At 43.1% G+C, this 27,553-nt stretch overlaps 1 protein-coding gene and 2 long non-coding RNA genes across 3 annotated transcripts; all 3 read left to right on the top strand.

Annotated features, from left to right (window-relative positions):
* Positions 1–444: 444 nt before the first annotated feature.
* LOC144391175 (DEP domain-containing protein 7-like) lies at positions 445–27,110 on the top strand. Its single transcript, XM_078097774.1, has 3 exons — positions 445–554; positions 22,685–22,874; positions 26,934–27,110. The coding sequence occupies exons 1-3, from the start codon at positions 512–514 to the stop codon at positions 26,974–26,976; spliced, it is 276 nt and encodes a 91-aa protein (XP_077953900.1). The 5' UTR covers positions 445–511; the 3' UTR covers positions 26,977–27,110.
* On the top strand, positions 12,502–13,457 carry LOC144391180 (uncharacterized). The gene is made up of 2 exons (XR_013455064.1): positions 12,502–12,816; positions 13,125–13,457. It is a non-coding gene; the product is annotated as an uncharacterized LOC144391180 (long non-coding RNA).
* LOC144391177 (uncharacterized) lies at positions 13,564–13,901 on the top strand. The gene is made up of 2 exons (XR_013455062.1): positions 13,564–13,703; positions 13,843–13,901. It is a non-coding gene; the product is annotated as an uncharacterized LOC144391177 (long non-coding RNA).
* Positions 27,111–27,553: the final 443 nt, after the last annotated feature.

The raw sequence follows: 27,553 nt of genomic DNA, 5'->3' as shown, positions 1-27,553 counted from the left end.
CATGATTTAACGTTAGGTTGGCGCAGGGGTTAGAGAAGGTGTGCTGGGAAGCACAAGGTTGTTGGTTCGATTCCCGGCTGCCCCATGTTCCATGTCGAAGTGTCCCTGAGCAAGACACCTAACCCCTAATTGCTCCCCGGGCAGAAAAGCCGTTGTAAGTCGCTTTGGATAAAAGCGTCTGCTAAATGACCTGTAATGTAATGTAATGTAATGTAATGTAATGTAATGTAATGTAATGTAATGTAATGTAATGTAATGTAACTGGTCGGCGAAATTTGGTCTACACGAAGACGTAATTTCAACGTATTTAATATTTCACTTAAAACGTCATGAATATGTCATGAATATGAAACTACGGATGCGTTTAAGACATAATAATGCGGGCAGGTTCAAACATTACTTGTAAACACGTAACTCCGCTCACATATGTAACGCGCATGCGCGAGTTCTTAGAGGCCTGCAGAGCTCCGATCGGACGCAGCACGAAGCGAAGTTACGGCAGCAGAGCGACATGAACGGGCTGATAGAACCACGACTACCGGCTCCAATGCTCTGTAAGTACGCGAGTGTTTGAATGAAGCACACCTGGAACTATAACCGGGTGTTTTACTTGTGCTGCCCACCCGATACGGGAAAGACGGCCCTTTTTGTTAAGCTAGTTGGCGTTAGCGCAGGTAGTTTGCTAGTTAGCTTGCTAGCTTGGAGCATGCTAGCGTGCAGCATGATGACCTGGACCAAAAGTAAACATCCCAGAATATTTTTCGTGTGTTTGGTGTTACTAATGCGTTAGGTTGTTGCTGTACCCATAAATGGTATTGCATTTCACATTGAAAATACGTTTTTAAAGCAATGGTGGCTAAATACAGATTGCAAGGGTGAAGGGCTGAATTCAACAAGTTGTGCTCTGTACCATATTTCAACGTTGAAATTACGTCTTGTGCTCACTGGGTACTCGCTCAAACAAACAAGCGCTGTTAAACGCACAAGCACGTTGAAAATAAATTATAAACTGTAGGATATTAGAAACAAATTGACGACCCGGTTCATAAAATTAATAAAAATGCATATAGTGTACACCAGAATACAGCCATGATTCTGAAACTGTGTAATCAATAAAGTAATGACAATATTGTAAAACCACTGTAAATCTGCAACTGTAATAGAATAATACCAATGCAGTTATGATTGTATTTGATGTAATGTAATCAACTGGAATGCTTGCATGTAATACTTGAACAACAACTGATATTGACTAAGGATCATTCGAAATCCGAGTTACATTGAACTCACCAGAAGACCACTCCCAGAGGTGTGGACACTGACTTTCACACCTTTAAGCATTGTTATAAATACCTGTAGGAACCATTGTTCTGGAGTTCACTGGTGGAGGCTACAGACGGGCACTAGGGATGGTCAAAGGACTGACCTGGGACCTGTTGGTCGCTGAGACCAGCGGCTTCTCAGCTGAGATGTTCTTTTTACCACAACGCCATCTCCTTTATTAAATACATTTGATTTTAACCTTTCGATCAGCGAGGACCTCTGTCCGTCCGCCGTTTCTTCATTTTTGAACACAACAAAACAATGCAGAAACGGAGAAATAGAATACACACGACACAAAACTATGTACATTGTCCAACCTTCGAGGTTTAATCCACGTTGTTGTGGACTTCAATGCCTTATCGCGCTGATGTGTCAGAGCCCGACCCGAGCTCGACTATATTTTCTAAATATTTATCCGAACCCGGCCCGACCCGGCGGGTCCCGACGGGTAACGACGGGCTCGGGTTGGGTATCCACCCTCTAGTACGCAGCAGACTAGAGACTTAGAGTCACGCGTTACTTTGGCGATGCTGAATCAGTTGAAGCATTTAAAATGTTGCACACTGACAGCAAATGTTACAAAATGCTTCCGTACCCTCCGGATGTGCAGCTCCTCAAAAGTCTCAAGTAGATGGGTTTTAAATTCCAGCAACTGCAGCAAGATGGTGCCTCCACCCTGTGTTTGATAGCGAGTATTAGACAGAGACAGCTCCTCCTCCATCACAGTGCTTCCTACCTGCGAAAGAAAAGTGTGTTTTTCTAATACAGCTACTCAAATACTCAGTTAGTGGTGACATTGGGAATTCTAAACGGTGCAAAATTGGGTCACATGGTGAGAATGTAGGAAAAAGGTGTTAAAAATGAATTTCCACCTGCATACAATTTGCTAACGTGTTTTCCACAAGGAGTGAACTGTTCTGCCACAGAAACAAAACATATTCCATTATTTTATTTCTGATAATCAAACAAATACCCGGAGGTTATTTATATGAAAGGTTTAGATGTAATCCTAAACTAAATAAACAAATGAGCTGGTGAATGTTCTCTGCTTTGTCCTCTGTTGTCAGAAGCGGTAAGTTACAGCGGTGTGCGCGGGGAGGGTCCCGGAGTCAACGCGGAGATCCATCGAGTTGTTGCAGAGCAGGCCAAGGTCCCAGCGGGCCTCTGCTGCCTGTTAATCAAAGAAGAAAAAGAACGTTTAGTTGAAAGTGGTTAACAGAATTGGCTGTTTAATAAGCACTAACACTCTGCCTTTCCACTTGCATGCTTATAATTACTTCCTCATCTGCAGTTTTTATTGCTAAATGGCTTTATTAAAAAAAAATATGCGAGCACATTAAAGCCTCGTAATGTTCTTCAATCACTACAATCCAACCTAATTGCTTTGAAATGACCATTAGGGTTTTTTTCTGCCTTCGTTTTACACCACGTCCATTGCGGAGGAGATAACACCTTGATAAGCCATCTAGGTTTCAAATGAACCAGTCCATTGACACTAATAGGGGTCAGAGCAATAACAATGAATGGACAAATTGCACTGTCAATGCTTTCTAAATTATCTTGGTTATTCAATTTGACCTGTGGATGGTCAATGGCTCAACATAACCAAGAAACTGAGTAACAAACACGCACACACAGAAATATGACTATTTAAGTGGGAGGTCTCCACTAGCCACTGATCTCTTAATAGAACAGACCTTTTCCCCCATTTAACCTGTGCTGGTTTCAATCATGTTGGAGGATTAAATGATCCCTGCTAGAATTGGCCACTATCATAAAATTAAAGTGTGACCCCAGGCTGAGGCGGGTGCGCGAACGCTCGCTGGTGAGTCAAAGTGATGGTGTGTGTCCGTCTTGCGTGCCCGTTGTGTGTGTGTGTGTGTGTGTGTGTGAGTTAGGGGAGTAGACCTTCAATGTCTTTATTCTGCTCCTGCCGTGCTTCACTTGAGCAGGTATTAACCACCATCTCTGAGCCATGAAAAGACAAATTAAAAGAGAAGCCCTCCACATGATGTCTGTATTACCTTTCTGTTGAGTTATGTTAGTTACTGTGTTGTAATGCACTGAGGAAAAGAAAGTTGAACCACAGCCCCAAGATTGTAATACAATTATTCAAGTTTAAGCAATATAATAAACGGAATACTGCAAAGACTTAATGGTAAAGGGTAGTACAAAAGGAGTTTTCTCCCTGGAGACATTTCATCATGTTACAGTAGGGAAAGCAGGGGTTTGAAAATAAAAGGAAATGGATGAATTTCAGTTGTAGTATTGTGCATGTTATTAGTAACGCCTGTGCTTTTACCACTACGACAAGAAAATATCTATTATTAAGTCTGGCTTGAAAACAGCTTATTAGCCTACACAGCACACTGGTGTTGGTTTTTGACATTTGATGTGTCATTAAAGACCACATAATACAGCCCATTTCCTGACCATAATGCAAGTATTTACTGTTCAAGGCAAATATTAAATATTTAATTAATTGTAAATACTGTATTTTTCTTTAGAAAGTTCTTTGTTTTTAAATGCTGAGAAACAAACTTTACTTAATTAATTAACTTCAATATTATTTAAAATAGTTTGAGTTGAGTTTTTTTACTTTTTTAAAAAACAGTTTCCAAGTGTCGATAAAAAGGCTTTAGCAATGCTAACACCTTAGCTAAACCCCTCTTAAGTTAGAGTTCATTAACGTAACGTTAGTGGCATTTCAAATAACGTTAAATTTGGTATGGTGTTAGGGTATTCTCGTTAAGTCAATTCATCCAACTGATTACTCAACTTTAAATTACAGAAAAGCCATCTTAAATTGGAATAGTCACCAGACCTAAACATTAGCCAACACTCTTGCTAGCCTAAACCAAAAGATAACGTAATTCTAGCGAGCTAACCCTACAATGAAACGTCAACTAGGCTAACGTTAGCATGAGCCAGCAATTAGTTAACAAAAGGTAGAAAGTTTGTTAATTCATTTTGAGATAATATTGTTTTCAAATACACGTTTAACAGACTTGGTCTGGTAACGTCCCGGTTTGTTGATATTGCCACATTACCTTTGTAAGGTTATTTAGCCCAGCAAGCAACGAATCCCCAAATAATGTTAAGAGGGTTCTCAACAGCGGGCATTGTAACAATAGGAACTATAAGTAGGAACTATTGTTTAGTTCCGTGAGTCACACGGACTGTTATTGTGAAACACTGCCTTGTAACCAGACCGAGCACGATGGACCGTACACGCGACGTGAAGATGTATTAAAGTTTACAACCCAGTGAGGTGAGACCTGGAAGAGTGTCCTCGTGTTTATGATTAAGCACCGCATTATAACATGGTGGCAGCGGGAGAGGACTCGGTCTGAGTACGTACTGGTTTACTCCGGTCTGAAGAGTGTTAACTGCTGCTAGGTTGAGCCGCTAGCGCGCGACTGCCGTGTGATTCCATGGAGGGACTTAAGCCGCCACAGACGTTGTGTTTGGGCTCCGGCAACCTCTCTAAAACATGGAAGAATTGGAGGGATGAGTTTGTCCTGTATCTGGATCTAACAATGGCTGAAGCTGACGATAAACAGAAGGTAAAACTGTTCAGCTATCTTGTCGGCGAGAGTGGCAGAGAACTTTTGGATACTGTTGTGTTCAAAAATGAAGAAACGCCGGACGGACAGAGGTCATCGCTGATCAAAAGGTTCAAATTAAATGTATTTAATAAAAGAGATGGCGTTGCGGTAAAAAGAACATCTCAGCTGAGGAGCCGCTGGTCTCAGCGACCAACAGGCCCCAGGTCAGTCCTTTTGACCATCCCTAGTGCCCGAGAACAATGGTTGCTACAGGTATTTATAACAATGCTTAGAGGTGTGAAAGTTAGTGTCCACACCCCTGGGAGTGGTCTTCTGGTGAGTTCAATGGAACTCGGATTTCGAATGATCCTTAGTCAATATCAGTTGTTGTTCAAGTATTACATGCAAGCATTCCAGTTGATTACATTACATCAAATACAATCATAACTGCATTGGTATTATTCTATTACAGTTGCAGATTTACAGTGGTTTTACAATATTGTCATTACTTTATGGATTACACAGTTTCAGAATCATGGCTGTATTCTGGTGTACACTATATGCATTTTTATTAATTTTATGAACCGGGTCGTATATTTGTTTCTAATATCCTACAATACCCTGATGGGCGACACAGCTAGGGATGCATGGAGGATAGAGGACATCATCACAAAGTTTGATGATCATTGCAACCCCAGTGTGAACGAGATTGTCGAACGCTATTGTTTCTTCACGAGAAATCAGGCCGCCAGTGAAAATATAGACAGTTATGTCACTGAACTGAGACTGCTGGCCAAAACATGCAACTTTGGGACTCGTGAGACTCGTTCATTCGTGATAGGATTGTGTGTGGTGGTAACAACACGATCATGAGAGAAAAGCTGCTGCGGGAGAAAAACTTGACACTGGACACATGTTTACAACTGTGCAGAGCAGCAGAGCTCTCCAAGGAGAACGTTAAAACCATCACCGGGCCGATGGTTGAAGAGGTGCATGCCGTGCAAGGGGCACAGTACCAGTGGAAAGGTAACAACACAGTGGAGTGTAAATTCTGCAGAAGAACACACGAAAGGACCAAACAGAAATGTCCGGCGTTCGTAAAGAAGTGTGCAAAGTGTGGCAGAGAGAACCACTTTGCAGCCAAATGTAAAGCGAAACCAGACCAAAGGAGGAAGAAAAATGTGAGTACAATAGCAACAGAATATGTGAGTGATGAATATGTTGATATAACATGTATTGTTAGGAATTTAAGCCAGAAGTGCACCCCTAGTCAGGGAATTATAGTACGTGTAATAATGTTTAGTGTTAGAATTGTAGTTTGTGTGATGTTAGTTATTAGTTATTACATTAACATGTTAGATGAAGTGAATGCAATTTCAATCAAGCACAATTCATAGTCATTTAAATCATATAAACACTGTACACATTAACATTCTGTCACAATGTGATGTTAAAACCTGGGGACGGATGCCAATTGCTGTTCTTTATGGATTTCTCCCAATTTTATCCCCAAAAAGGGTTTTTTGGGAGTTTTTTCTCCTGTCAGGTAATAAAATGAACAACTTCATGTAAGGCAGCCGACTGAGGCAAATGTCTTGAGAATTGAACCACATGAACTGTTTTAGATCTTATGACGAAGTGTGATGAACGGTGATCATTAATGATGGGTTGTTGTAATGAAAGTGTACTAGTTATAAGATGAAGACTTAAACAATGTATGCTTTGTTAAATTCACTCATTGAGGCATAAAGCCACTTTATCTGCATTGAGTGCATTGGAGTGTGAGGGACAGCTAGGACAGAGAGGTTTCAGGTTACAGCTGCAGCTTCACACCTCAACGTGGAAGGGACAATGGAGGAGGTGACCCTTTGGAGAAGAGGCCAATGATATTCAAATGCACCAAGGAAGACACACCTCAAGAGGTTTCAAAGGGCCATGGCGGGGAAAAGACTGTTAGAACTTCTCCTGCAGCCGCGTTGATAAGTCACTTCAGACTTGCTCAGAGGATTCTCTATTTCGCGAAATATTCCACTGTTCGCTTAGTATTTCACTTTGTAATTGTAATCCCTATTACGTTGTTCAGTTATTAAATAACTTTTGATTTTTGAATTTAAACGAATTGACTCATTCGTGTCCTCGTTTCCGGCCGGGACGAGAACAAAGGATGGAGTCCTCCCTCGAGAGCTTCCGAAACCTTAACAGTTGGCGCCCAACGTGGGGCTCTCGTTGGGGGAAGGCGTTGCTGAGAGGTTTGACTGCAAGTACCACGGGTACAAACAAGGTAAAACCACCTTTTTCATGAATTCTGTGATAGGTAGGTTTAGGAAGATTTAGAGTGGTGCTGGCAGTCGGCCATGAGGCAAGGCCTTAGATGCTAAATACTAAAGGCTAGTACATTAATGACTTGGGTGAATATAATAAGCTGATAGTGAATAACAGTGGGGACATACTTTTGCAAAGTGAATGCGAATGGGAGCCGGCTTTTAGAAATTCCAAACACGCGCGTTTGGTGCGTTCAGGTACACACTTAGAGCGTTAGAAAAATCCAGGCGGCGAACTGGTCTGCTGAGACATAAAGACCAGCAGGATAAAATCATACAAGTAGACCCGTATGGGATTGGTTAGGGGGTTCGCATGAGGTGTGACGATGCGCATGTTGTCCACTAGGTTTCCCACAATAATTACGGCGTCTTTAGAGAAGACTCTTTTCTTCATTTCCCCTCTCTGTGCATAAAGTCCTTCACAATTAGGTATTGCAGGATTTAATAGATTGGGGGGGGGGAGCTTGCTCTACGGGATTGGCTTATGCGAAAATCCAGCGGCGACTGGTTGAGTTTATGGTTAAAGGTAATCCAGCGGCGACTGGTTAAAAGGAAATCCAGCGGCGACTGGTTAAAGGTAATCCAGCGGCGACTGGTGGAGGTTATAGTAAAGGAGAAATCCAGCGGCGACTGGTAAGATCTGCTTAACATTTTCCACCCTCTAGAAATCCTATGAATTAGGTATATAGGTTGTCTAGAAGGGGGTGGGTGGCGGATATGCGCTTTAGTGTAAATGATAGTGTATATACATCTGCATGTGGTGTGAGTGTGAGTGAGTGTTAGTACGTGGTGCGTGAGTGTTTGAGTTGCGGGGTGCATGTGCTTGATTGATGTATGGATGTTCCAAATTATGTTTTAATACGTGTATGTGATTGTTTAACAGTGTATATATATGTATAGAATCCGAACCGGAGACTGATCATCTCCGGCGTCGGGTTGTAAAACCGTAGCATATTAAGGTGTTGGTGAGTAGTCCAACCCGGACCACGTGAGGCTGCCTTGCTAGCGGCTAACGGGGTCTCATTGGTAATTCCACTGGGGAAATAGCGGGGCTTGAGGGGTGCTGATAGCTTGACCACGTTGTGGGTTAGCAGTTAGCTTGAGCCCATTGTCCTTTGCTACGCCGGCACACGGCGTTTTACGATCCATGACCGGAAGCGTCGAGGCATTTCCTCTTTGGTAGTTCTGTGTTCGATCTTCAGCTATCGGCTGAACAGCGCCTCATGTGGTTGGAGTAAGTGCACATCGTGAGGGGAAAGCCCCTGAGTGTGCCATCTGGTGGGTGTAAGAGGGAATTACAAGAGGGGGAGTTCAATTTCTTCACTTGCCGTGTTCGGACGTTGACTTTGATGCACATTTGCCTTTGCTTAATAGGACAGTGCAAAGATTGATACGACAACTTGACGGATATCTGGATTGGTGTTGACGTTTAATTGAAATAGTAAAGTGCTGTATTGTTACGTTGAATATGGTTTGTAATAGTCCTGCATTTGTTTTGGATTGAAATTGGAGATTGAGCTAATTTTGATGTGGTGCTTTTGTGGACCTGTTATGAATTGTTTGATTTCGATCTCCAATGTTTAGCTGAAACCAGATTGACTGTCATTGCATTGTCTCTGGGTTGGGGGTGGATCGTTGTTTATATTGTGGTATAATCTCTGGCGACATTTGTGGGGGAGTGCTTCTGCTATACTTCCTGATTGATATTGCCGGCAGTTTGACTGTATCATCATAACTTTGAATAATTTTGTAACCTTGATTAATAATTTGGAGTAATTCATTTTTAGACATCAAGATTAACTTTATTGAAGTTTAATTTTTAGACTTTTGAATTTAGAATGAAGATTGAGTTTTGATTTGAGATATAGTTAATTCTTTCTCTTTTTACTCTGTACAATTGTAATCATAGTCTTTTGCATTGATCATTGATTATACTAATTTTTACAGTTCCGTGATTGATTTGATTTTGAGGTTAGAGGTACTGATAAGTTGATTTAACCTAGTGGTCTAACAAGATAGTTTTAGTAATTACACAGCAGTTATTGAACTGATTTGATGTTGTAAATTGTCCTCCTTACTTTTTAGATTTGGTTATTTGTTTTACTGTGTCGATTCTGGTCGATAGTTCAATTTGACATTTCCTCGGACAGCTGTTAGGGGTGACTTAGTTTGGGTTTTTCTTACAGTTAGTGACAGAGTAACACCTAGGACAGAAGGGACAGCATAGCGGTTGTTTAGAGTATTCCAGGTTGCATGATGGCTGCGCTTACGACTCAGGAACTGCTTGTCAGGGCCAGAGAGGAGGAAGCAGGTAGCTGTGAACATGGCCGTAAAACACCAAGTGAATACCAGGAGGCCGCAGAGGAGCTGTATATTACTTCAGGACTCCTGTCTATCAAAATACACGTGCAGAGGACCCATCCAAACAACGACAAAGAAGAAGAGGTTGCTGATGGAGGATGTCATCACAATAGACATTGTATCCTGGTGAAGAAGACTCCAGACCGCTATGCAGACTACATTCTCCCGAGAGCTGCGGAGACAAGGAGGCAAGAAGAACTGGGGACGATGACGCATCGACTCCTGAAGATCCAACTGGCAGCAGCAGATGCAGAAGCAACGAAAAAACAGAGAGTCAGGAAACAACTGTCGGTGAGAGATGAACAACCTCAATACCCCGTTCCTCCAGAGGCCCAATATCCAGCCCCAGCAGTCAGAGACCGTTCAATGGTTGACCAGCAACCACCACCTCAGCGCAGAGGCAGAGGACGTGGAAATAATAGGGGAAGAGGAGATGAATGCTACTTATGCGGACAGACGGGTCATTGGTCAAGAATATGTCCAACGAACATGCAGTTCAGTGCAGCTCCTCCACGGTCTTCCCGTCAAATGCAGCCCAGGCAGAACCAGAGGTTGGGCACACCCCAGCCTCCACCTCCCCATATGTGGTGACCACAGCAACAGATGCCACTTGCTTTGATGGAGACAAAGCAGACGAGCCCTAAACAACTAACTGGTGACACACCGACCCCCGCTGCTTTCCAACAGCTCAGATAAGCACCCTCGGCCTCCACGGTTTACGACTCACATTCCAGGTAGAAAAATGGAGCCTAGAGATTATAAACTGCTGAGAGTGTCAGCTGAAACTAGACTTAAACCCGTAGGGAAGATTGATTTTAAAAAGGGGAAATCAGTTATTGAAATTAAGAGATAAGGTTGTGTAAGATTTAAAGGAGGAATGAAGGTGATAAGGAATTAGGAGAGTTGTTGTATATATTGTCGATTTTTTGGATTAATGTTTGTAGTTTTTCGAGTTTTCTCCTGAATTCAGAGATGGGCGGTAAATTGTTGAGTGCTGCTATTGAGTGTATAGTGCACGATACACTTGATACAGTATCTTGATGATTGAAGCAAATGTCTGATCAAAGGAACATTTATAGCACCAGTACACGAAATATGGAAATTTGTTACAGACGGTCATCCTGTAATGTTCAGAAAGTAGTACACCCTTACATTTGGATACGCTAACCATGAGAGGTTAGTGATCTATCAGTAATGAATGAATGGATTGGATCAAGCTGAGCATGAGCTGAGTTTGTGTTTGCAGGTAACAGACACGTCTCCCACCCTCTGCTTTGCTTTTGGGCTGAAGAGCAATAAAAGTGGAGATTAACACTGGAGGGGGGTCTGGAACAGATGGGTCTGATGCTAAGTTGATTTATTATCTCCTGGTACTTTTTGGGATCAAGGGACTCACACTCTTCATTGTTGTTTTATGACCCTGAAGGGTTTGGAGAACCTTTGTTGATATCACCGGGGTTTGAGGTTCACATTCTGATACATTGATTGAAGTTTTAGAGACTGATACTGCAAATGCTCGACCACTTGTGAAAGTGGTCACAAAGGTCAGCAAATTGACTGTAATGATGGAGGTCTTCAGTGAGGGCATCGAATGGTTTATTTTAATGGGGAAGTAAGCAGAGAAAAGAAAAGTAGGTTGAAATGTTATGAGAGACACACGCAGGTGTTTGATAGTATGACCAAGGGTAAATGGAAGTGTAAAAATGGGAAAAACAGGTAGAAGAGTTATGCAGTAATGCATAGGTTTTCAAAGGTGATGACACATCATGACAGAGCAAACAGGCTGAAGGTAAAAGGAGAAATTTGACTGTGAGGGTGAGAATGTGGGGTAACATTTTTGTGTATACTTGGAATGAGCAGATTGCTTCGAGGTTAGAATGAACAAAGATAACTGGGTTGGTCAATTAGTTGATGAAGACATGGAACAGTCATACACCATGAGGGTGAGACCTACAAGCAAAAACTCAAAGAGATCATTGAACGGGGACGCGAAGGCAATATTGGTGTTAATTTTTCATGAGTTGACTATGGGGGTCAATAATCAGTTATGTCAAAGATTCCAAATTTCTATATATGAATGGCTCCTCAAATCGGTTGGAAACAAGGCCGTTTGAGAAAGGCAATTTTTCAAAACAGTGTGTAAATACTCTAGGAGCAGATAAAGATATGCAGAGGCATTCTTTACGTCAACGCATCACATTCTTCATTCAGCTGAGGCTCTAATCCAAAGTGACTTGCAGGAAGTGAATTTGAACAAGAGGGAACAGAACCAGAACAGCAAGAACAAAGAAGGGATTTCTCCTTCTAAGAAAACAACATTTATGAGTGTCATCCAGGTGCTAATTCTTCAGTTGTAGTAGTAGGTAGGTATGTGTGTTTATTATGTTCATTAGGGAACTCCTTCCACCATCAGGTGAACATCAGGTGTCAGGACAAATGATGACTTTGTTGGGAGTTTAGCTCCCTGTTGGAGAAACAATAGGCAGATGCTGAGATGGGAGTGAATTAGGGACGAGGATAGATTCCAGAGGAGATGCAGAGGTTGAAAGGTGATGGCGACTCATGGTCGAGGAGGGAGTGAGCAGACCTCCCCAAACAACAACTGATAAGAGGAGGAATCCTGGGGAAGTGTCGGAGCCATAAAATCCATCCACAGGTTGTATGTCATCTAAGAGTCATTTAAGAATCACACACGGTTGGTATGGGGGGAATTATTTCACTAGGATAAATTTACTGACACATTTTTCCTCGAATACATGTGCATGGCAATTGTTAACTATGTTTTGCTTTTCAGTAGGAACAGGCGACTCCAATGCGAGACGGTCCAGATCGGCAACGACACCCAGTAGAAACGGCGTTGTGGGAGTTTTACGACGTTGTTGGATAAGCCAGGAGGTGGCCTGGGGGTTGATTAGCATCACCAAAGGCTATGTGAAGGGATGCTTTTACACCTACCTCAACATGAGGGACTGGGGGAGAACAGAATATAACTAGAGTATCTGCCGATTTGGGAACATTATTGCATGCAGTGAAAAACACAATCATAAGATTCTAAACAACAGAGATGTGTAGATGACATTGATTTAAGGTGTTAAGAACATACAGTCTTTCTATTGATGAAACAACTCACGAATTGATTGGAATGTTTTTAGGAAAACACTAGATGTTAGAGTTTAGCTACTCAAGTGGCATTTTACGGATAACAGCAGACGATGGCCAACGCAGGAAGATCCAACCTGAACTTTTCTTCCTGGAACGAATGTGTAATGACATTGCTCTTCTCATACACTGACACAAGGACTGATGAGACACACAGATGATACAATTACTCCACATTAAAAGAAATAGCTAAAACTGGGAAATAAGTGGGTAAAAGGTTGAGTTCCAGTTATGTTAAATATGCACACACTAGATGGTAGAACTTGTTTGCTTGAAGAGTTTGGTAAACCAGAAGAAAGAGCAACATGAATTGGGAGAACACACACACACACACACACACTCACACGCACATCTAGACACACCTACACACACGCACACATAGCTGCACCACTTGTGCTTCTCTATTCAACAGCCGATTGGGGAATCTTGTCCTAATGGGACCTCCGGTTAGCAGAGCAGTCTGCTCACAGGAACTGAGGTGATCCGAGGTCCAAGGAGGGAGCGTGAAGCTTAATCACACGTCTAGGATGACAGCTACGTGTCATCTGACCAAACCGCTGACAACAACAGATGTTCCAACAGAGGAACATCAAGGAGGAGAAGTATAGGCACACACATACAACGAAGGAATCCACAAACACTGAGCTAATGTGACACACAATTTCCAGATTAGAGAAGGCAAGGGAACTGCTGGGACACTTGATAAACACATATGATAAGAATGTTCAAACAAACATACGCCAACGATATTACAGTAACAGAACTTGAGGATTTTGAATTCAGAGCGGCTATTCGGTTGCAATGACCAAGCATCACCAAGATAAAACTAAGCAGCATTAGACACATTCACGGGGGAACATTTGGACAGAAGGAGGGGAGAGCGGTTTTGGCTTATCACAGTTCTAAATTAGATCCCATAGAACTAGGACAAGTAGGCTGCACCAGACATTTGGCCGCAATAGCTCGAGCGGTACAGAAGACTGCATACTTGGTAATGTGTCATCCTTTGAATGTCCACACAGACCACGGTGTTGTAGCTTATCTAGACACACAAGCTTTCACTCTGACAGCTATGAGAGGGGCTAGGATATCTGGTATATTGACCCAGCCCCATCTCTCTTTCACATCAGAAGGTGTGAATATGACATCTGGATTGCCACCTACTGAGGGTGGTCATGACTGTGCAGAAGTAGCTAGGAAGGAGACGAAGGTGACGAACGCAGAGACAGCCGCCAGCCAAGGGAAGCAGGTTCCAGTCATACCGCCAGGAAGCTGGGTGTGGATTAAGGCCCATAAACGCAAGTGGAGTGATCCAAGGTGGACCGGTCCTTGGGAGGTAGTATTGGCAACGTCACACTCGGTAAAGGTGAAAGGTAAAGCGGGAGCCACTTGGCATCATCTCACACATTGTGCACCTGCTAAGGCACCAAGCCAAACCCTTGCGGAGACCCGATTAAATACCAGGCAAGTTAATTCAGAGCCAAAAGACACAGGAGGGGACAAAGCAGCAGAAAATGTCTCGCCCACAGCGTAAGTATCAGTTGGTAGTAGGGGGTTCAAGTTCAGTTCGGGGAAGTGCAGCTGTTCACACAGGTGACGATGACATGACGTCTGTAAGTGATCTATCCCATCCCAGTCGACAAGATGTTTCCTTACCACCTAACATCCAAGCAGCAATTGCTCTCACGTTGACATTCAAGGAAAATATAACTGCATCTGTTCAATTTGATTATTGTGATATTGCAGCCTGCGGAGTCCAAGACCTCAGGTTTTGGAGGTCGGACCAATACTTGTGTTCCACCACCAACCGATGTGGACCAGGAGTCAGGTTTGGTAAGCCAGTGGAGCAGTACGGCTGTGACTGCGAGGAGGCAGAATGGAAGTTCGCACACACTGGTAGATGGAAGTCATCTAAAACTGGTCCTAAACCTGGGCTGCAAACCCGTTTAACGATGCGGAAAAACCGATATCCAGATTTGGCTAAATGTGGGGGGGGGTTGTGCAATCCACTAATAATCACATTGAAAAATCCAGAATTGGGGGACAGTGGACTATACGTGTTGAAAGGAGGGACATACGATATTGAAAGCCCACAAGGGTTGTTTAAGATTGTTGTTAAACCCTCTGCTAACAAACAGGAATCCACTGCTGATCAGGTTGGAGCTGAAGCTGACACTTCTTGGGAGGGTGTGGTAAAACGGGAAACTGGATTCTCGGAGTCTAATCTATGGCTCCAATGGGTACAGTATACTGCCACAAACATGCACAGTACAGATTGTATAGTGTGTTCTCAACCTAGGCCTATGCCCACTCCTGTACGTTCCAGAATCAGACCAATAAGTCCTATATTCAAATGTATACTGGAGCTCTTTGTCCTGCAGACTCAGCCTGTCCACCATACTTGTCTAGAGTTCCAATGGGATTATCCGCCAGCTACCTTGAGCACGCCACCTCAATTTATGGTTCCAGATGGTACATTTGATTGCATAGTATCAGAGATTACGGGAGGGATAAAAGTAGGTGACATTGTAGGAGTAAACTGTACCACAGTTCAGTTTGCTAATGTCACTCGATATTCAAGTGTGTTGAATCAGACGATTTCCAGAGCCGACCTCTGGTGGTGGTGTGGAACTAAGGTTATTTATCCAACGCTGCCAGCTAATTGGACGGGTACTTGTGCATTAGTGCAGCTTATCATGCCATTCTATGTCTTTCCAGTGAAGGAGACCTCATTTCAAGACTTGATTTCACCACACATCCTCACAAGGAGAGCGAAGAGATCCACTAGTCCTGCGGGCTCATTTGATAGTCATGTGTACTTAGATGCCATTGGGGTGCCCAGAGGGGTGCCTGATGAGTTTAAAACCAGGAATCAAATTGCGAGCGGCATAGAATCCTTTTTCTTCTGGTGGGTGACAATCAATAAAAATGTAGACTGGATTAATTACATATACTACAACCAGCAGCGATTCATAAATTTCACCCGGGATGCCATAACAGGGCTCCACGAGCAGTTGGATAAGACTAGTTTGATGGCATGGCAAAATAGAATGGCACTGGACATGATCTCGGCAGAGAAGGGAGGAGTCTGTAGAATGTTTGGATCTGCCTGTTGTACTTTCATTCCCAATAATACAGCGTCTGACGGATCGGTGTCCAAAGCACTGGCTGGACTGACAGCTCGAACCAGCAGCTGGCAGACAACTAAGGCGACGACAATCCTCTCACCAACGGGTTTGTCAGTATTATAGCACAACGGAAAAGTGCATTCCTGTCTGCGTTAACCCTTCTTGTGTTACAGTCATGATCTAGTCCACTACGGATGAAGCTGCATCTCCTGCATCCTTGGATTCCTGCAGGGATTGATCGATATTGTGTTTAGTGAGACTAGCATACAGGGAAATCAATTGCGAGTAGATGATGAGGGACAATCACTGTTGACGGATGTGACTGTATGATAATTTTTCTGTCTTTGAGAGATGCTCACAGTGAACTGTGAGCAAGGAGGGAATTGTTAGGGATTTAAGCCAGAAGTGCACCCCTAGTCAGGGAATTATAGTACGTGTAATAATGTTTAGTGTTAGAATTGTAGTTTGTGTGATGTTAGATATTAGTTATTACATTAACATGTTAGATGAAGTGAATGCAATTTCAATCAAACACAATTCATAGTCATTTAAATCATATAAACACTGTACACATTAACATTCTGTCACAATGTGATGTTAAAACCTGGGGACGGATGCCAATTGCCGTTCTTTATGGATTTCTCCCAATTTTATCCCCAAAAAGGGTTTTTTGGGAGTTTTTTCTCCTGTCAGGTAATAAAATGAACAACTTCATGTAAGGCAGCCGACTGAGGCAAATGTCTTGAGAATTGAACCACATGAACTGTTTTAGATCTTATGACGAAGTGTGATGAACGGTGATCATTAATGATGGGTTGTTGTAATGAAAGTGTACTAGTTATAAGATGAAGACTTAAACAATGTATGCTTTGTTAAATTCACTCATTGAGGCATAAAGCCACTTTATCTGCATTGAGTGCATTGGAGTGTGAGGGACAGCTAGGACAGAGAGGTTTCAGGTTACAGCTGCAGCTTCACACCTCAACGTGGAAGGGACAATGGAGGAGGTGACCCTTTGGAGAAGAGGCCAATGATATTCAAATGCACCAAGGAAGACACACCTCAAGAGTTTTCAAAGGACCATGGCGGGGAAAAGACTGTTAGAACTTCTCCTGCAGCCGCGTTGATAAGTCACTTCAGACTTGCTCAGAGGATTCTCTATTTCGCGAAATATTCCACTGTTCGCTTAGTATTTCACTTTGTAATTGTAATCCCTATTACGTTGTTCAGTTATTAAATAACTTTTGATTTTTGAATTTAAACGAATTGACTCATTCGTGTCCTCGTTTCCGGCCGGGACGAGAACAAAGGATTGAGTCCTCCCTCGAGAGCTTCCGAAACCTTAACAGTATCACTGTGACAGACACTGAGATAGTGGATGCAGTGGAGACGGACTTGGGCAAAGATGAAGACCCAGAGAGAGAACAGGATGTGAAAGATAACACTGTTAAAGAGGACACTCAGCTTCTCTATGCTGGTATGCTACTAGGCAAAGACATGGTCAAATTCCAAATAGACTGTGGTGCTAGTTGCAACATCATCCCCATTAACCTGCTGAATCCAGACACCGAGCTGGAACACACTAAAAGTGTACTAGTTATGTACAACAAAAGCAAGCTGAAGCCAATGGGGAAATGTAAGATTAAAATAAGGAATCCAAGAAATCACAAACTATATCGCTTGGAGTTCCAAGTGGTGAACACAGACGGTGCAGTGCCTCTGCTGGGTCGGAAAGCCAGTGAGGCGATGAAACTGATTAAAGTGCTCCATGAGAATATCATGACAATAGACAGTATAATCACAACAGGAAAACCGACAACAGGGTGGACGATGGAACAAATCAAAACAAGTTATGCTGACGTGTTCACTGGAGATGGCTGCCTTGGAGGAAAATACAAGATGGAGGTGGACAGCACAGTGAAGCCAGTGCAGCTGCCAAAGAGACGGGTTCCAGTGGCCCTGATGAAACCACTGAAGGAAGAGCTTAGAGACCTGCAACACAGAGGGATAATCACTCCTGTAGAATGCAGCACAGACTGGATCAGTGCTATGGTGGTAGTACAGAAACAGAATGGCAAGCCAAGGGTCTGTATTGATCCCAAACCCTTGAACAAAGCACTAAAACGCAGTCACTTCCCACTTCCAACCATCGAGGACATCTTACCGGATTTGTCAAAAGCTAAAGTGTTCACAGTGTGTGATGTCAAGAGTGGATTCTGGCACGTACAGCTGGAGGAGGAGTCCAGCTATTTGACAACGTTTGCCACTCCATTTGGAAGGTACAGATGGCGGAGGATGCCGATGGGGATAAGTCCGGCCCCTGAAATATTCCAGAGAAAGCTGCAACAAGCGCTGGATAATGTACCTGGTCTGTACATTATAGCGGATGACATCCTGATCACAGGACAGGGGGAGACACAAGAGGAAGCGGAACGGGATCACGATGAAAAACTGAAACAGTTTCTCGACAGATGCAGGGAAAAGAACATAAAATTGAATGCAGAAAAATTCAGACTGCGACAGAAGGAGACCACATACATTGGACACCGCTTGACGACAGATGGACTCAAAGCGGATCCTGAAAAAGTGCGTGCTATTGGGTAGATGCCAGCACCGACAGATGTAAAAGCAATGCAGAGGCTGATAGGTATGGTTAATTACCTCACCAAGTTTTGCCCACACCTCTCAGACCAATGCAAGGTATTGAGAGACCTGACACACAAGGACAGTGAGTGGACATGGACAACAGAACATGAGGAGGCATTCCTCAACCTGAAAGAGACAATTGCGAATGCTCCAGTATTGAGATATTACAACCCTGAGGAGGAGCTGACAGTACAGTGTGACGCTTCAGACACAGGTTTGGGCGCAGCACTGATGCAGATGGGGAAGCCAGTCGCTTTCGCAAGCAGGGCACTTACACAAACTGAGGGGCGCTATGCCCAAATAGAAAAAGAGTTTTTAGCAGTGGTTTTCAGCATGGAGAAATTCCACCAATACACATATGGCCGCAAAGTCACTGTACAGAGTGATCATAAGCCGTTAGAAACCATTGTACGCAAACCCCTGCTGAGTGCACCCAAAAGGCTGCAGAGCATGATGCTGCGCATACAAAAATATGACTTGGATGTCATTTATGTGCCTGGAAGAGACATGTTACTGGCCGACACTCTCAGCAGAGCCTATCTTCCTGAGAGTACACCGGTGGAAGCTGAGCTGGAGACTGTCAACATGGTGCAACACTTACCGATCTCCTCAGACAGACTACATGACATAAATTCTGCCACAGAAAAAGACACCACATTGCAGCTTCTCATTAAAACAATGAGCCAGAGATGGCCCAAGGACAAATCACAGGTACCGAGTGAAATCAGGCCTTACTTCTCATTACAAGGAGAATTAAGCCACCAAGATGGAATAGTCTTCAGGGGTGAGCGTGCCGTAATTCCTGACAAGCTGAGATCAGACATCACTGGTCGATTACACTCATCGCATCTGGGTGTTGAAGGATGCCTACGTAGAGCTAGAGAGTGTGTCTACTGGCTGGGCATGAACGACCAGATTAAGACGTATATAGCTAAGTGTGATATCTGCAGGTCGATGGACAATAAACAACAAAAAGAAACATAGATGTCACATGAGGTTCCAAGCAGGCCATGGGCGAAGGTGGGCACAGATCTGTTTGTGTTTGACAACAAGAACTATCTCATCACTGTGGATTATTGGTCGAACTTTTGGGAAATAGACTACCTGGTAGATACCAAATCCACCACAGTGATAAAGAAACTGAAAGCTTATTTTGCCCGCCAAGGCATTCCGGATTCAGTGATGTCAGACAACGGCCCACAATACGCGTCCCAGGACTTCCAAAAATTCTGCGAACTGTGGGGATTTCAGCATGTGACCTCGTCACCTGGTTACCCGCAGAGCAATGGCAAAGCAGAATCAGCTGTCAAGACGGCAAAGAGACTTCTCATGAAAGCCAAAGCAGCTGGACAGGATCCTTATCTTGCAATTCTGGACCACCGCAACACACCGTCACAGGGCCTGGATAGTAGCCCAGCACAGCGACTACTCAGTCGCCGTACCAAAACACTGCTGCCAACGAAAGCAACCCTGCTCAGGCCAGAAGTCGTTCAGGTCAGCCAGAAGCTGAAGAACAGGCAGCAACGTCAGGGTACATATTACAACAAATCAGCGAGAGACTTGGACACACTTGCCACGGGTGACTGTGTGAGGATACAGCCACTCCCACCCAACGCTGTCTGAAGACTAGGCAGGGTGCTGAAGCCAGTTGATGGGAGGTCCTATGAGGTTCAGTTGCAATCTGGAAGTGTCATTAGGAGAAATCGCAGACACCTCAGGCGTGCACCTGGTGTGACCTTTAGTGACCCTCTCGATATGGAGATCAGCATTCCCAGTCAGCCACAGGCTGTAAGACAGGAACCTGCAGAGTCTGTTCCTGTCCCCCACGGTGTTGCAACAGAACATACACCCAGAGACACTGGTGGCGGAGACACCCCTGTCACGACCAGAGCCGGGCGTACAGTGGTGCAGCCACAGCGATATAAGGACTGTGTGGTATCATGCAGATGAATGCTGATGTTTACATGCACCTGACACGTGAAAAGTGTACAAGCGCAAAAGTTATGGTTTATTTGATATTGTTGTGATCATTTGCACATTTCATGTTCGTAGCGAATGGTTGAGTGTTATCTCACTGTGAAATTGGTGATGCTGTGTTTTTAGTTTGTTATAGGCTATGTTCATCAGTTGCTGAGAGAAGGTTTTATAGATGAGCATATTGAATTGTTTATAATTTAGCAATAAGCAGCGTCAGTGTCAGTATTATCATCTTGCTGGTTGGTCACAGTCAAATGTTGAGATAACAGCTCTAACTCTGAAAAGAGAAAGGATGTAACAATAGGAACTATAAGTAGGAACTATTGTTTAGTTCCGTGAGTCACACGGACTGTTATTGTGAAACACTGCCTTGTAACCAGACCGAGCACGATGGACCGTACACGCGACGTGAGAATGTATTAAAGTTTACAACCCAGTGAGGTGAGACCTGGAAGAGTGTCCTCGTGTTTATGATTAAGCACCGCATTATAACAATCATGACGTCAGCAGAGGCTCATGTTCCTCTTGACGTTGGAAGAGATGACGCGGCATTTGGTTTAAACACAAATGGCAACATTGCAAATTCAATCCTGTCCCCCAATTAATTACGTTTTTTCTGTTAGTTTAACTGATTTAAAAAAAAGACCATGCAAACGTTCAGTTTTCATCAAGTCTCTGCACTCTTGGGGAAATTACATGTTTTCTCCTTTTGCACTTATTTTGCAGCACCAGAACACTGGAGGTCAGTAAAACGTCAGAATTGGATGGCAAATTAAAACTTAATCTGATTTGAGAAAGAAATGTAAGAATGTACACACAACCAACCACGAGATGGGGAATCTGATATGCGCTGCTCCGGACTGTTGGTGCCCAGTTTTATGCAACATTATTATAGTATCATGTATTCCGTTTTCTAAACGAAACGATAAGATAATCGACAACCACACACATAAGTGAAGGCCGCAGTGTCCAGATTAAAACATGAAGCGCAGCGGATTAAAGCGGCCGCTGTTAAAGCAGCGCTCCCTCAGTGAGCCATTGGCGCCATCTAGCGGGTGAATGTTAAAGTTTCTCCCGCTCGTCTGCCCGCGTACAAGTGTTTACCGCACCTCTTTTTCGGTAGACATGGTGATAATCAAAAGTTCTTTTCATGGGCTTAGTTGGGGGTTTGCTGTCTTGTCTTGATTTAAGAGTTAGGTAAGGGGGGAAGCAGGATGTGCCAAGCAGGCAGACACGAGTCTGACAAGATGGGGAGTCAGTTTCTGTCCTGGCTGAGGAATGTAAGGTCTGCGGGTCAACTAGCAGATTTACCAGCCAAAGGGGGGTTAGAGACCCACCAACACTATTCAACATACACACTCTGTTCGCTGATGTTTACGTTAAGTCAGGAGTCTGGACATTGGATGTGACCGGATCTTTAGATGCGGGAGGTGGAAGGTCCTCCTCTACGCCAGTTTAGGGCCAATAGAAATCTTTCCTTCTCTGTCTTTCAAGGGTTATAAAACATGATGTTCTTGCTGATGTTAGTGAGTTGTTCTTCCGGCCTGTGTGCTGCCTGAACTGCTCCTGCCTTTACAAACGCAGCGCTGATACTTGACCTGTGATCTGACAAATAAATTTCCCAGAACGAGAGAAGTCGTTCGGCTGAATTTTTGATAACCCCGACCAGGCTCCAATTCTTGAACACGTATTCTTACAATGGCGACAATTAAAGAAAGAGCAGCGGCGCTAAACCTCGCCGAGAAGTTGTGTGTGCGTCCTCCAGGTGAGTTACTCAGAGGAGAGGTGTCTGTCACGTAGGCCTGTTCATTCTCCCTTAATTGAGAATGACAGTCGCCGTGAGACTTGGGGTTGATTCGCCGACGCTTCACCGTCACGGAGGACCGGAGGTGGGAGATGAGGCAGCTCCACACGCACGAGGACTGCGCCGGTCTGCTGGCGGCTCCACGTGCTGCAACGAGGGTCAGAGGAGGCCGCGTTGGAGTGAGGAAACTAAGATGGGGAACTCATTTACTGACTATGAAACGACAGTAGCAACTCACTACTACTCTGAAGGCTGACAACAACTTTTATTGATTTATGTTAATTAAAATAAATCAATAAAAGTTGTTGTCAGCCTTCAGAGTAGTAGTGAGTTGCTACTGTCGTTTCATAGTCAGTAAATGAGTTCCCCATCTTAGTTTCCTCACTCCAACGCGGCCTCCTCTGACCCTCGTTGCAGCACGTGGAGCCGCCAGCAGACCGGCGCAGTCCTCGTGCGTGTGGAGCTGCCTCATCTCCCACCTCCGGTCCTCCGTGACGGTGAAGCGTCGGCGAATCAACCCCAAGTCTCACGGCGACTGTTTCCTCAGCTCGGAGGCCGTCGACACGTTGGAGGAGCACATCAACTGTGCCAAAGTCATTGAGGGAGCGTGAGTGCTGGGCAATGTGTACATCTAATGGATTTTAAACGTGAGGGTTCCATTTCACTCATGACATCTCCTAATCTGTTTTTTTTTTTTTAATTCACTTACCCAGTGAGCACAAGACGTAATTTCAATGTTGAAATATGGTTGAAATCGGGTTGAAATGAGTCTTTTCAACCGTCTAAAAATGGAATGAAACATCAACGTGCCAGAAAACGTCAATTTGTTGATAAATGTGTCATGTTGTAACGTAAGATTGAAAGATAGACGATATTAACGTTAAGATTTTCAGAATAATTAATGAACTAGTCGGCGAAATTCGGTCTACGCGAAGACGTGATTTCAACATATTTAAATATTTCACTTAAAACGTCATAAATATGAAACTACGGACTGCGTGCTGTTAATTAGATGCGTTGAGGGGATGGTTGTGAGGGCATGGTTGTGCTGATTGGATTAACGTGTTCATAGAATCCCAGAGTTCTTTAGTTTTGGTTTAAGGAGTGTTAGAGTGACACAACCTCTGCCAAAAGTCCCATAGGCTCCAATACAAATCTGCTGACATATATTTTTTTTAATCCAAAAGGTACACGTTTTGTCAACTGCGATAGGAGCCGTATTTTGAGTCTTGGGTCTCGTAAAAACGCTGTATTTTTTAGATAGCTGTTATAGTTTTGCGCTGGTTGTCATTTGTTTGAGGTGTGGATTCTGTGTAACTCGCTGTCCTCTGTCTTTCCCTTTGCAGCAGCTCGTTAATGAGCACAGGTGCGTCGTTGCCGTGGTTACTCGCACTCACATGCTGCAGGAGCTCTGTCTGTGACTCACAGCTGCTCCTATGACCTGATTAGTGGAGTCACATGACGCAGCTATGCTTTCTGTCAACAGACCAATATGATAAAGACACTCGCCCCCCCTCCCCCCTCCACCCTGACCTCTTCTCACTGTTAATCACTCAGTCAGTCAGTATGTCTGTCTATTTCTCCTCCTCTCTCTCTCCCTCTATCTCTTCCTCACCACCCCTCCCTTCCTCACCCTCTCACCCTCCCTCCCTCTTTCTACACCCCCCCACACCACCCACTCCAATAATTACAAAATAAAAGCCCCGTGGAGGGAATTTTTACTGTAATGTTTGTGATGAGGCCTATTAATTAAAAACTCATTAGTTTGAATAACAAACATTCTGTCTCCCAACCCCCCCTCACCCAATTCCATCATTACAAAATAAAAGCCTCAATGATTATCTGTACCTTAACCACGAAGCGGTTTCGTTGAAATACGTATTGCTCTTTCAAATACTACTACAACCACTACGAATATTACTAGTACTTCTCGTACTACAACTGATACTTCTACTACATACTACTAGTATTTCTACTGCTATTAATACAACAACTAATACTAATGTTATTACAAATACTACTATGGCTAATAGTGTCAGTATTCCAGCTGTTTCTACTGCTATTGATACTAAACCGACTTCTACTGCTAGTACTACTAATACCACAATTACAACTATAACTAATACTACTACTAATATTACTACAAACAATTTTAATGCTCTTTTTACCCATCTCAGCTTTTGTTATTTCTGTACTTTTTTAAATTCATTTAAGCTCCTGCAACTTCTGTTTTGTTTTGCAATATTTCACATTTATTTCAGCCGTTTTCATTTCTGCTTTTTCAGCAAATCTATTCAAATTCCTTTCAGCTTCTCCCATTTCTGTATTTTCAGCAATTTCAAATTAATTTCAGCTTTTCTAATATCTGTAATTTCAGCAAATATATTCAAATTCCCTTCAACTTTCTGTATTTTCGGCTATTTTAAAAAGTTCATTTCAGCTTTTTGCATTCCAACGCATTTTCAGCAGGAAATGCATTTTCTAGTTATTGTTGGAATGCATTAACCATTCCAAGTATTGTTCTTCGAATCTTTCTCTCAACTCCTTTCCGGCTTTCCAGCTATGACTTTCCAGCATTCTACCTCTTAAGCTTTAATTTATATAAATCAGTAATCATGAATATTTCTTCTAATGGTTTTCCCAAAGAGATCGTGTTCAAATCCTCTTAAACTTCTTCAACTTTCAGATTTTCCAGCTTCACCAATCTTTCAGCTACAGACACCATTTAAACTTTCAAACGTTGACACAAGTCTCAACTATTTTATGGAAAAAACTGCTTGGTGATATCTATTCTACTTTTTTCATAATCACTGATTATGTTTCACTAGTTCTTTGCTCCGTTTCTGAGTTTTACATGAGCTGGAGATGCTAAGAGTGGGGCAGTGTCAGAATCTGGTTAAAAAAATATGGAAAAAATATGGAACTTCGGTCCTCAGAGCCAAATATACACTTTTGAGGCTTCATTTTTAGCTTAACGTGATGGCATGGTTGTGCTGCTTGTAGTTATGTGGCTATGGAATCCCACAGTTCTTTAGTTTTGGCCTACGGAGACCAGTCACACAACCTCTGCTAAAAGCCCCATAGGCTCCAATACAAATCTGCCGACATATTTCTCAAAAAATCCAGAAGGTACACGTTTTGTAAACGGCCACGGGAGACGTATTTATTACCGGACAGACATGAAAACGACATATTTGCGTTCGGTAGAGTCTTGGGTCTTGTAAAAACGTATCATTTTTTAGATAGCTGTTATAGTTTTGCGCTAGTGGACACTTGTTTGAGGTGTGGATTCTTTGTAAAATCCGTGTACTCTGTCCGGTCTGTGATCAGCCCGCGAAAACGGGCGCTCCATGACGACCACACAGGCTGGTTGCTGGAGTGCCACACGGACTGGTTGCTGGCACTCACTCTAGCTCCCCTACTAGTCTGACAGACACACAGACCTACGGGGAGAACATGGCGCTAACAAACACGGCGCTAGCAAACACGGCGCTAGCTAGCATTTCACCAGCAATAACATGACCAAACGGCTGACAGGTGGCTAAAACAGCGTGCCAGCACTTACCCAGTGAGCACAAGACGTAATTTCAACGTTGAAAAATGGTTGAAATCGGGTTGAAATGAGGTCTGAACGTCTATGACCTCATTTCAACGTCTTTTCAACCGTCTAAAAATGGGATGAAACATCAACGTGCCAGAAAACGTCAATTTGTTGATAAATGTGTCATTTTGTAACGTAAGGTCGAAGGAGAGACGATATTAACGTTAAGATTTTCATAATAATTAATGAACTGGTCGGCGAAATTTAGTCTACGCGAAGACATGATTTCAACGTATTTAATATTTCACTTAAAACTTCATAAATATGAAACTACGGACTGCGTGCTGTTATTAAGACATAATAATGCGGGCAGGTTCAGACATTACTTGTAAACACGTAACTCCGCTCACATCTGTAACGCGCATGCGCAAGTTCTTAGACGCCTGCAGAGCTCCGACCGGGTGCAGCACGAGGCGAAGTTACGGCAGCAGAGCGACATGAACGGGCTGATAGAACCACGACTACCGGCTCCACTGCTCTAAGTACGGGAGTGTTTGAATTAAGCACACCTGGAACTATAACCGGTTGTTTTGCTTGTGCTGCCGACTCGATACAGGAAAAACGGTCCTTTTTGTTAAGCTAGTTAGCATTAGCGCAGGTAGTTTGCTAGTTAGCATGCTAGCGTTCAGCATGATGACCTGGACCAAAAGTAAACATCCCTGAATATTTTTGGTGTGTTTGGTGTTGCTAATGCGTTAGATTGTTGCTGTACCCATAAATATTATTGCATTTCACATTGAAAATACGTTTTTAAAGCAATGGCGGCTAAGTTGCATTGCAAGGGTGAAGGGCTGAATTCAACAAGTTGTGCTCTGTAAACAAGAGGCCGAAACATTGTTACAAGTTACTGCTGCTTAAAGCATGATACTGTGTAATATACCTAAAAATGTTACTCCAAAAATTCCATAAGTTGCAGATGAATTGTTATCTTGTTTATAATGTAATAAGTAAACCATCTGTAAATGAGGGTTCTAACACACCTGCTGCTGTTATTATTATTAGTTTATTACTGTCATCATAAACCCAAATGACCCAACTTTGCCTTTGTGCTTTCCCTCCTCACAGGTTTCTGTGGGTGGTGGTTGCATCCGATGGAGGTTACGTCTGATGATGGTTGTCCCTGCACTGGTCCTGCCTTACCCCTGGTTTAATAATCCACAATATTTGAATCATTTCTGTTGTAGGAATCGGATGTACTGTACATCTTTTAAGTTGTTCATACTCTACACACCTTCTTCCCTGCTGTTTTCCCCTCAGGTTTCTCCAGGTTGAAGGTTTTTTACATTTTGTGGTTTAGGGGACAGAGTGTTGCATGTTTACAGATTGCAAAGCTGAACAAAATAAAATGATTTGAATTGAATAAACACGTTGACCAGAGGAATCTGCTCCGTGCACTCTGACTCCCTTTACACAAAGAATCCTCAAGTGAGGATGAGGGAGATGCAGCTGATTTCAGGTATACTATCCCAACTCAAGTGACTCACAGCCACATCTTGTTACAGAATCTAAAAATGAAGTTCAAATGATTCAGAAAAATGGTCTACAAACACAGAATTGTTGTTGTTGAACACAGAAATGTTGTTTCTGCGCTTTTAAATCCATAGTTCATTTCCCTGAAATATATATTTTATTTTTGTATTGTTTTTAATTAGGAAAAGTGTTATATGTATAGTGTTATATTTATA

The sequence above is a fragment of the Gasterosteus aculeatus genome, chromosome Y (assembly GCF_964276395.1).
Source record: "Gasterosteus aculeatus chromosome Y, fGasAcu3.hap1.1, whole genome shotgun sequence".
Taxonomy (NCBI): domain Eukaryota; kingdom Metazoa; phylum Chordata; class Actinopteri; order Perciformes; family Gasterosteidae; genus Gasterosteus; species Gasterosteus aculeatus.
Note: the sequence above shows the minus strand (reverse complement) of the source record. Positions and strands in the feature narration are given on the sequence as shown.